This window comes from Gobio gobio (assembly GCF_949357685.1).
Source record: "Gobio gobio genome assembly, chromosome: 9".
NCBI lineage: Eukaryota > Metazoa > Chordata > Actinopteri > Cypriniformes > Gobionidae > Gobio > Gobio gobio.
The window spans coordinates 52,071,875-52,084,452 of NC_137115.1; the positions used below are offsets into that span (position 1 = coordinate 52,071,875).

Genomic DNA, 12,578 nt, shown 5'->3' on the forward strand with positions numbered 1-12,578 from the left:
CCCTAGATATTGTTTGAATATGTTCTGACTGTTGTTCAATCACACACTTTACAAGGCTCCAGTATTTAACATTAGTTCCTTCATTAACAAGCTGACAATGAAAAATACTTCTAAAGCATGTATTAATCTATGTTAAATGTACATTTCAGCATACCTATTGTTCTTTATAATTCTTTTGCACTTTAATCTGTTTTAAATATTTCTTTACTTTATACATTTTTGTGTATTGCTTTATTGTATTTAAATGTTTGGTTCTTTTGTTATAAGAAAGTGATTTAACCTGTTGTAGTATGACAACACTTTTTTTGCAACTTATTTCAATATCGTGATAATACCGTATACCGTGATAAAAGCTTCAGCAATTAATTGCAACATGAAAATTTGATACCGGCACATGCCTACATTACACACTAACTAAAGTTTGAAAAATGGGATCACGAAGAACAGGACCTTTAAAATGTTACATATAATGGCCAAATCCCCCAACACATCAACGTTGATCACATTTAGAATAAGAAAAAAATGCAATGCAAGGACAAGGCCAAATTATGAGGAACAGAAACGATTAATTCATTGCTTATCTGGGACTTCATTCGGGTTATGCAGTTAGTGTACCTCACCTCCCGATCTGAGTCGTTCGTTCATCCCGTGACATCCCCATAAACTGAGCTATGCAGTCGGTACCGGATACAGAAATGATTATTTCATCTCTCGAGGTTTGAGTCGTTCGTTCTTTTGTCACATAACTGTATGTTGTTATTGTAGGTATCTTTGCTTTATCAAAGTGATTTTCCCCATCATACGGATACAGTTTAAATACCAACTCTTCAATGTTATGGAAAAGAACCATCATGACAGAAAAAAAAAAAAAAAAAAAATAGTAGAGATAAAAAACCTACAATTTGAGACCAGAAATGCATCATGTAAATGTAAAAGTGCTTGTTTGTAAGGACATTTGGGTATTATTAACTCATTTCTGTATCTAATTCAGCTGTCACGTCACGTGACAAAAGGACGAACGACTCAGAAGAGTCACACCCGAAGACTCGAGAGGTGTACTAATCATTTCTCTTTCTGGTACAGATGGCAAAACGTCTATGGGGATGTCACGGGATGAACGAACGACTCCTTTCCTGTACAGAACCGATGGGATGTTGCGCATTCACGTTCAACACAAAATGAACAAATCACTCTCTGAGACAGTTCGTTGTTCCCGAGTCATATTAAAGATTCGTTCAAAATGAACGAATCGTTCATGACCGACCCATCACACGTCACATTGCTAGAATCTACAAACACACTGTTTATGATTTATGGGGATTAAAAAAAGAGGATTTTTTACCATTATAGGGTGGTCGTGTACACTGCCGACACACATTTATGTTCAAGTGAACTTTGCATAATAGGCCCCCTTTAAACATCCAAATATGTTTAAAAATAGTGGCAATCAAGCAACTGACATCGAGATGAATGGATATGCAAATAGATTCTAATTCTCGCAATCTAGTGACAAAAATGTATATGGAAGAGCTTTTATCGTTTGAGCTGTTGAGATGTAATTATGAAGCTCAAGCTCTGTTGTGGGTGTGCGCTTTAGTGCAAGATGCTTTTCCAGCCATTCTTCTTCATCTCAGTCAGTCATTCAATCACTGAATCATCTTCTCTCAACCCTCAACACCACTTTTCCCTCACTCGTTCCTACAGCTCTCATGTCTTCTCCTCCATCCCTCACTCCTCACCTCTGGTGGACGCTTATGAGACAGGCGTGACTGCACATCCACACTGCCTTTTAGAGTTTCGTTACCCAGAATGCTGCAGCTGTGTCATTTGCATGGCAGGGTTTGGACCTCTCACTGGAGAACGAGAGTGTGGCTTTGAATTATTCATTTAGGAGACACAGAGAGGAAGATGAAAATTGTCCTCCTCTTTTTCTTTCTTTCTCCCTGTCTGTCATTTTCTACTCGTTGATGCTCTCATGAATTTGTCAGCCCCCCCTTTAAATCAGGTTGTGATGTTATGGCCGCTTGTTCAATGGTGTTTGAAGTACTCTATTTGTTTAAGTGCCCATTGTCTGGGGCTGATGGGTACTGTATTCAGAGGGACTGCAGACAGGCTTGGTCTCAGTGCTACTGACATTCTTCGGTTTTCTGGGTTTTCTGTTGTTTTCAGTGTCACCATCTGTTCCCCCACTGGACTTTAGAGCTATATCAGGATAAAAGAGCCCAAACCATGACATCCAGAGCACATCGCAAACAAACATGATGTACAATTTCACATCTGTACAGTATTAGTGGTGCTTGCTACAGCATTTATATTGCTTATACACTTTAGCATACTTTTATTTTTATGGAAATAATATACTGTATTAGGGCCAGATTTACTAACAGTTTGCTCCAGCGCAAACCCTGTTTGGGGTTAAAATACTACTGTCAGGATTTATTAAGACGCGCAGTGAAAAATGAGCACTGTAAAGGCATGGACAGGGTTATTTTTGCAGCTGACCTTATTGCATATGCATTTGTAGGAGTTTCCCTTTCAGACGGAACATTTATGGGAGGAGAGTATTTCAATGAATCATGCAAGGTGATTTGCTCTAGTCGGTTTACTGGTATTTGCACCATTATTTACCGCCCCAATAACCAGATTAAGATCTTTTAAACCAGATGCTAATTTGTGCTGCTCTTGGTAGATTGTGTTGGTCATTATGGAAATGATCCGGCTGCTTCTGTGTGCTTTAATTTGCGTGTCGTCAGTAGATCACGCATTGAACTTTCCACTCCCATAGGCGCTTTTTTTTTTGTCCCATTTGTCCCGACTTTGTAATGTGTGCAGAATGTGGTTTTGCATTGTCTTGTTGAAATATGCATGGACGTCCCTGGAAAAGATGTCTTCTTGAAGGCAGCATATTATGCTCCAAAATCTCTATGTACTTTTCAGCATTAATGGTGCCTTCACAGAAGTGCAAGTTACCTTTGCCTAGGGCACTGACACAGCCCCATAACATGACAGACCCTGGCTTTTGGACTTGTTGCTGGTAACCGTCTGGATGATCCTTTTCTTCTTTGGTCCGGAGCACACGGCGTCCATTCCTCCCAAAAAATACCTGAAATACTGATTCATCTGACCACAGTACACGTTTCCACTGTGTGATGGTCCATCCCAGATGCCTCCGAGCCCAGAGAAGTTGACGGCGCTTCTGGACACTGTTAACATAGCTTCCTTTTGGCACAGTACAGTTTTAACTGGCATTTGTGGATGTAACTACGCATTGTGGTACTTGACAAAGGTTTGCCAAAGTAGTCCTGAGCCCATGTGGTGATATCGCTTATAGATGAATGACGATTCTTGATGCAGTGCCGCCTGAGGGATCGGAGATCACGGTAGTTCAGCTTCAGCCCTTGTCCTTTACGCACTGAAATTCCTCCAGATTCCTTGAATCTTTTAATTATGTTATGCACTGTTGAATGTGAACTATCCAAATCTCTTCCTATCTTTCTTTGAGGAACATTGTTTTTAAACATTTCAATAATTTTCTCACGTATTTGTTGGCAAACTGGCGATCCTCTGCCCATCTTTGCTCCTAAAGGATTAGACCTTTCTTGGATGCTGTTTTTGTACCAAATCATAATTACAATCACCAGTTGACATCACCTGTTTCAAATCACATCATTATTTAACCATTTTACCTCATTACTAGCCCTAAATTGCTCCTGTCCCAACTTTTTTTGAAATGTGTTGCAGGTCTGAATGACAGGAAATGATGCATATTTACAAATGACATGAAGTTGACCAGACAAAACATTAAATATTTTGTGTTCATATTGTCTGCAATGAAATACAAGTAAAAGTAAATTTAGAAATTACTTCTTTTTTTTATTTATTTGCGTTTTCCATACTGTCCCAACTTTTTCTGATTTGGGGTTGTATTCAGATATGGTAAAAATGATGGTAAGAATGGAACACTATGGTATTTCTTACCTGTATGACAGCGTTTTGCTTCGGGCGGTTGGGTGGCACTGACAGTTTCTTTCAGTTTCTTCCTTCCGTTTGGACTAAAACACTGTGTTCGTGGTCATCCAGTTTGAAATGTTGACTACAAACACAGAGGTTTTTCTCGACTCCATATTTCCGATTCTGTGCAGCCTTTATCCACTGCCTAAAACGCGCTGTAAACCGACAGTAACTCACTCCCGCTAAACGTTTACTCTTTGAATTCTTGCACCCGGGAAGTCGACACCATTATGACTGAAAGTTTGCTAAGAAGTATTTCCTACTAAAGCAAGGCGGTATTTGACTCTGGTAAGCGTATCCATAGCAGACTGGTGGGAGTGGCCTTGGACGGCAACATGCCCCAGTGCATTATGGGTGTTGAAGTTTTCCTTCCTATTTGGAAAAAGGAAAGACAACAGCCCTTTTTTCTGTTTTATCTAGTCAGGTACACTCTAGAAAAAAAGGTTCTATATGGCACCAAAAATGGTTCTTGGCTCATAATCATAGGGGAAGCTTTTTAAGTGCTATATAGCACCAATTTTGGTGCTTCAGTGGTTCTTCAGCGGTTCTTCAGAGGTTCTTCACCGGTTCTTTGACTAAGGTGCTATATAGCACCGCTAACTAAGGTGCTATATAGCACCGCTACCATATACAGAACATGTTAAGATATGGCGCTATATAGCACCAAAAGTGATTCCTCTATGATTACGACGAAGAGCCATTTTTGGTGCCATATAGAACCTTTTTTTTTTTTAGAGTGTAGCACCATTTTCCCATTTTTCCACCTTTCTACTGGATTGGCCAAGTTTTATTGAAAACTAATTTTGCCAGCAGTGAAGTACCTCTTTAAGTCAGGGCCATAACCACCATAGGCATTGAGGGCAAGCTTTCCGTTACACATATACATATATATACGTTATATATACGATTGGTATCATCCCTGTCTCCTCTCCACCAATCAGCTGGTGTGTGGTGGGCGTACTGGCGCAATATGGCTGCCGTCGCATCATCCAGGTGGATGCTGCACATTGGTGGTGGTTGAGGAGATTCCCCCCTTCTATGTAAAAGCGCTTTGAGTGAGTGCCTAGAAAAGCGCTATATAAATGTAATTAATTACACATCGCTTTGGATGGCAGACAGTTTAAAAATGTACCTTAGCAGTCTAAAGGCGCTCATCAGTGTATTATAATGGCCAATTAGATCAAACGAGGCGGGGCTTAATATTCACTGAAGATGAGTGTGAATTCCAACACTAACCTTTTAGTATTTACAGTGAAAGAGTGCCTGTTAGTGGCGGCTGGTCAATAGAGGGCGCTGGGGCGCCGCCCCCATCAAAATTCCAGAAATAAACATGTATACAAAAATTATATAAAAGTGAAATAAAAATTAAATAATTTACTCATAAGATGTGCTGGCTGTTAGTAAGAGCCTCAGCATTTAATAAAACTGGTTTTGATGGGTTAACTATTTTATATGTTCTTCAAAATGTTTCATGCGGTTTCATGCGTGAGGGACGCCGGACAAAGGGATGTCTATCTGAGTCTAAAAATATACGGGCAGCATGTGACCTGAATTTGGTCTTTAATTGGTTCTTAAAGATCCTCCTCCGGACGCAGGTCGCTGCGTCCCTGGCGAATCAGAATTGGATGCGTGTTATTTTATCCAATCTGATTGGTTCTCGTCACCTGTCATTCAACTTTACACTCTTGGCCACTAAAGCGAAAGTGCGCAGGCGACGTCACTCCGACTCCGCCAAAACCTTATTAGGATGATCACTTTCGTATAGATGGCAGCAGTTAAACCAAATTATTTCACAAGGTGTTCGTTGGAAGAAAAAAATGATAAAGGATCCCGAACCGGACCAACGTGATTTACAAATCCAGCAGCAGCCGGCCAGTGACAGAGGATGAAGCTGAACTCGAGTTTCATGCGCTTGTTATGAGAAACCTAGGTGGCTGGCTGGATGTGTTGTTAGCAATGCCCTTTATTGCTTTCCCTGTCTTTTATTTCTAAGTGTCGGTACTGAAGTTTTGTGGACAACAACGGGGGTAAGAGACCTCAAATATCTAACTGAACAATGCAAACGTCATGACACTACTGAGATGACTGACTTTAATCAGAGAGTCTTTGAGAAATTTGCTGGCCAGAAAGAAAGGAGAGCAAAATGTATGTTCAAGTAGTCAACATTAGGGTTGGGTATCGTTTGGGTTTTTTTCGATTCCGGTGCCAAACCGATACTTTTAAAACGGTTCCGGTGCCTAAACGGTGCCTGAACCGATACTTTTTTTTTTTAAAAGGCCACCAAACGAGGTGGATGACATTAAATGGCTTTTTATTTATTTATTTATTATTTAAATTGAACCATTTATTAAAAGTTTAATGTATACTTAAATGTATGAATATAAATACAAAACACAATTTACTTATTTACAAATTATAATTGACATATTTACAAATTCACAGTAAAACCTAAGCCACCCAACTACAACAAGCCTAATATAACTCTAAACAGTTACAGTAATAACAGCAGTCGTCTGTATTCTTGCTCTGCTACTAACCAGCTTCGAGCTTCAGCTTTATTTTGAAATATGATCATATTCTCTGGCTAAATATTTTTGAACGTATCGCCTTAAAGTTTCCATGGTTTCCACGCGTCATGTTTCTCACATGACACACAGCAGCCGCAATAGCGCTGACAGCTCAGCTGTATCGGGTTTATTTCGTTTTTTCTTTTTATTCAAAATATTCACAAACTTCTTAACTGTGTCACGAACTATCTGATGTTCAAATGTGTGAGTGAATGTGTGTTAGTTGATCTATAAAGCGCAATGTGCGGCGCCATGTTAGTTTGCGCCTCAGAATCGGATCTGTCGGATTTAACGTTCTAACACTTGAGATCATTCTCGTCTCACGAAATACATGAAAGTAAGTGACCAGTGAACTGGAAGAAGAATAGAGGAAACTATATAGTTACTATATAATGTGCATTTATCTGATGTGAATAAAACACGTAACGTTAGTCAAATTATAACCGTCTGAAAGGATTGTCATTGCCGCTTTCATAGACATCAGTGTGTGTTTTTTGCTAGTAGCCTACTTATGAACATTTAAATGTCTGAAACCTGAAATAAACATGATGTCGTTGAAAACACTGAATAGTTGTCATGAGTTGTGATGTGACCAGCGCTGAGCGTCTGTCTCTGGCTCAGCCAAAGCGCGAAAGCACGTTTGAATTTTGGCACCGAAATGAGGAACCGAAATCTGCGTTCTGATTCGGTCCGGTACATACCGGTTATATAAGTACCGGTGCCATATTGGAACCGGATTTCGGTACCCAACCCTAGTCAACATGCTTTTTTATTCTTTTGTTTTCCCTTTCCTCATTCAATTATATGTGGGAAATGAATGTGTAAAAAGATAAAAGTGAAGACACTGTTTTCTCTTTAATGCTTGAATTTAGTCAACATGCATCTTGATACTGCCCCCCCCCCCCCCCCCCACCCCCCCAGAAATAATTATCACCAGCCGCCACTGGTGCCTGGTAAGATATAAGTAGCTACTAAATTTATGTTTTACTATGGATACGTTTAACGAACCACAGTAAATTTCACAGTTAAAAATATGCAATCATTTAAATGATGTCATTCATAACTGAATGTAACTAGACAAGAATTTTTTTTTACATATTACACATACAATCAAGAGTGAATATGTGCATATTTTTAAATAAATATTATTTGCAAAGAGTTTAAATTGATTACTTCACAACTATATAGGCTATAATTAGACCTAGAACTTATTTTAACGTTCTTATTTCTTCTTTATTCCATTAAATCCCTTTTAATCCTTTAATTATTTGATTTCTTTAAATAAAAAGACCGCCCCCTCAAAAAAAAACAACTTTGCCCCCCCAATGTTCAATACATAGTTACAGCCTTGCTTTAAGTGCAAACTGAATGTAAATAAAAATTTATTATCATTAAAATTTATATGAAATGCAATTAGCTGAACTTTAGAGTGCATTTTGATCCACATAAGTAGTACATCTTTATATGTCATTTCATAATTACTTCTACTGTCTTTGAAATATGGATAAAGTGTACTGCTAAATGAATTAATGGTAAACTAAAATATACTTTATTGTCATTTTTATTGACGCTTGTATGTCATATATTTAAATATATTCTATAATTACACATTTGTAATGATGAAGTTGCAATTTAGCAATCAAAGTAAGTGTACTTTAACACACAACAAAAGGTGCATAAGGAAAAACATAAATATAACAATGATTTAAAAGGTACTTGTTACAAACTGCACTTTTTAAAGGTGTGCTTAAAGGGTCATGAAAGATTTTAAGAGAGTTAACTTATGAGTGTTGAGCATCCTAGAAGTCAATGTTACCATCCATTCGTTTTGGTGTTTTTAAGTACACTAAAGTGGCCTTTTATTTCATGAATATATTATATAGAAGTACATTATAGAAGTATAGAAGATTTAAAGTACAGTACAAGTTCACATGTAGTACAATTAAACACACTTCTTGTTCACAAGGGTAGTAAGTAGTAAAGTAGTACAATTTGGCTTTTAACTTGTCCCTCATTTGCTCTTAGCACTTATTGTGGAGAGATGTATTTACTTTACTAAGTGATGTGACTGACAATTAAATGGAAATTAAATAAATTTCAGCAATTAAAAGCTCTGCACTGAATTATGTATGATTTATACTGCATTTTGTAGCATTTTCACTCAATAAATCCACCACAATGTGTTGTGGACGTGTAGCAATATAAAACACACTGACATGCATTTCCTTGTTTATTTTCCTTTGTCTAGAAATCGTTTTCTCTGGTGATGGAGGCTCTGGATCATGACAATGAAACATCAGAGGCAGGTATGATGATACATGTGTGTGTGTGTGTGTGTGTGAGAGAGACTTGAAAATGAAATCCATGGATCATATGTGTGCTCACAGAAACGATTTGTAGCAATATAATGGCACAAAGAAAGAAAGAATGAAAAGAAGGACATCAGACCGTATTTACCCCTCATGCTGTCTTCTGGGGATTACAAGAGAACTGAGTAATGCACAGGGTCAGTCTCCATGACTCTTTCATTTCCTGTGTTGCTTTCTGATTGTTTCTCCTTATAATTGAAGAAAAGCTCCATGACTGAAAATATGCTGCTGGATTTCACACACACACACACACACACACACACACACACACACACACACACACACACACACACACACACACACACACACACACACACACACACACACACACACACACACACACACACACACACACACACACACACACACACACACACACACACACACACACACACACACACACACACAGACGCGCACACAGACGCGCCGATTATGTCCTTTAATGAATAAATTAGACATGCGCATGCTTCAGACAATGCTGAGATACATTTTAATCATTAGGATATTGCCGCTTCATTTTCATAAATAACTCAACTTAATTTGTTACACAAACATACATGCACGTTTACTTCTCTCATCTTCTTTTTCTCTTCCCCATGCACATTCTGTCTTATTCTCTTTTATTATAGTTGTCTTTTCTTCCCCTTTGTTTCACTTCTAAATCTCTCTCTATTCTCTCCTCTCTCTTAATTTCTCATTCTCACTGCCCTCCAGCTCCGCTCATGTCTTTTCATTTACTTTACCCATCCCTTCTCTCGTTCATTGGATTTACAGCTTGTCTCTGGTGAGGTGAGGCTTAGGTGGGCTGATCCAGGAGTCTAAATGACGCGGGTTTGGAATTGTTGAGCCGTTTTTTCCTGCCAGCTCTGGATTATTATACAACCCTATTATATCTGTTATCTGAGTGCCATACAGCTTTAACAGTCCGTCCTGACCCATTATGTCTTTGAAAAAGACTTTGTGAGAGAAAAGGAGCGAGAGAAAGAGGCAAGGACACAAGTGTTTCCCATTTATTTTATCTCTGTCCAGGGTGGTGCGCCATTCAGAAATTAATTTAAATTGCTGTTAAATTCCTGAATTTAAACTGAGCAAAACTGATGGAAAATTGCAATTTGTATTTTTGTCTATGGAAGTATATTTGAAATGGATTAAACATCAAACACATTCACATGACTGCTGAAAAAAAAAAAAAAAAAAAATTATATATATATATATATATATATGTATTATGGAAGCCCGTTTCCGCCACTAAATTAAAAAATTAAAAGAGTAATTGCGACTTTTTATCTCAGAATTCTGACTTTTTTTCTCACAATTGCATGATATAAAGTCATTGATCTGCTGCGACCCGACACATGATGAGTTGTGAACACATTAATGAGTATTTTAGCTGTAGTTTTAGCTGCTAATGATGGAATGATTGTCTTATTATCTGAACGGCATTAATATCTCTGAGCAAACGCGCTCTTGAGGGGATTTTAAGCGCAAGCTTTGGCTATTTACACATCCATCCATCCATCCATCCATCCATCCACACCCACGCATCCACCCACCCACCCATCCATCCATCCATCCATCCATCCACACACATCCATCCACCCATGCATCCACCCACCCATCCATTCATCCATCCACCCACCCACACTCACGCATCCATCCATCAACCCGCCCACCCATCCATACATCCATACACATCCATCCATCCATCCATCCATCCACACACATCCATCCATCCATCCACACACATCCATCCACCCATGCATGCACCCACCCATCCATTCATCTATCCGCCCACCCATCCATACATCCATACACATCCATCCATCCATCCACACACATCCATTCACCCATGCATGCACCCATCCATCCACACACATCCATCCACCCATGCATCCACCCACCCATCCATTCATCCATCCACCCACCCACACTCACGCATCCATCCATCAACCCACCCACCCACCCATGCATCAACCCGCCCACCCATCCATACATCCATACACATCCATCCATCCATCCATCCACACACATCCATCCATCCATCCATCCACACACATCCATCCACCCATGCATGCACCCACCCATCCATTCATCTATCCGCCCACCCATCCATACATCCATACACATCCATCCATCCATCCACACACATCCATCCACCCATGCATGCACCCACCCATCCATTCATCTATCCGCCCACCCATCCATACATCCATACACATCCATCCATCCATCCACACACATCCATTCACCCATGCATGCACCCACCCATCCATTCATCCATCCACCCATGCATGCACCCACCCATCCATTCATCCATCCACCCACCCATCCATCCGCCCATCCATCCACCCACCCACCCATCAATCCATCCATCCAGCCCATTCCATCCATCCATCCATCCATCCATCCACCCACCCACACTCACGCATCCATCCATCAAAATGCATCCATCCATCCATCCACCCACCCATGCATCCACAAACCCACCCACCCTTCCATCCACCCATACATACATCCATACATACATACACACACACCCATCCATCCATCCATCCATCCATCCACACTCACGCATTCACCCACCCATCCATCCATCCACACACACCCATCCACCCATGCATCCACCCATCCATTCATCCATCCACCCACCAATCCATCCGCCCATCCATCCACCCACCCATCCATCCACCCACCCATGCATGCATCCATCCATCCATCCATCCATCCATCCACCCATCCATACACCCACCCATGCATCCATCCACCCTCCCACCCATCCATACATACATACACACCCATCCATCCACACTCACGCATCCATCCACCCACCCATGCATCCATCCATCCATCCACTCACCCATGCATCCACCCATCCATTCATCCATCCACCCACCCATCCATCCGCCCATCCACCCATCCATCCGCCCATCCACCCACCCACCCACCCATCCATCCATCCATCCATCCACCCACCCATGCATACATCCATCCATCCATCCACCCATCCATCCGCACACCCACTCATCCATCCACCCGCCCACCCATCCATACATACACACACACCCATCCATCCACACTCACGCATCCATCCACCCACCCATGCATCCATCCATCCATCCGCCCATCCATCCATCCATCCACCCGCCCACCCATCCACCCATGCATCCATACATCCACCCATGCATCCACCCACCCACCCACCCATACATACATACATACACACACACATACATACATACATACATACATACATACATAGCATTTTTTGGATCATTTTTTAAAACTTTACACAATATATCAATCGAACATTTTATTCTAGATTCATGCTTTTTTTTATCAACACTTATTACAGAGATTGTGTACTATTTCAGAAGATGCGTATTAGCACCTCTACCGTATAACAGTGAAAACACAGAAAACTGGAAAATTCTGTGGCAGGGAAAGAGTTAAAGTTACTGAAGTTATTCAGTCAAGATCAGTGAGTGATTTTCTTTTTCTTTAGTTGTTTGATTATCATTAATGACAGACAGACGGCAGCAGGAATATTAGGCTGCTGTCACTTTAAGACTGAATGCATGGATCCAATATACTATTACACATTACGTTCACTTAAAGGGATAGTTCACCCAAA

General features: G+C 40.3%; 1 protein-coding gene across 1 annotated transcript in view; it reads left to right on the plus strand.

The window, feature by feature from the left end:
* The window catches only part of LOC307131179 (uncharacterized protein), a 126,112-nt gene that overhangs the window by 63,482 nt on the left and 50,052 nt on the right, over nucleotides 1-12,578 (plus strand). The window contains exon 3 of the mRNA XM_079824686.1: nucleotides 8,827-8,884. Within this exon, the coding sequence (XP_079680812.1) occupies nucleotides 8,827-8,884 (58 nt within the window). The remainder of the gene's footprint in view (nucleotides 1-8,826; nucleotides 8,885-12,578) is intronic.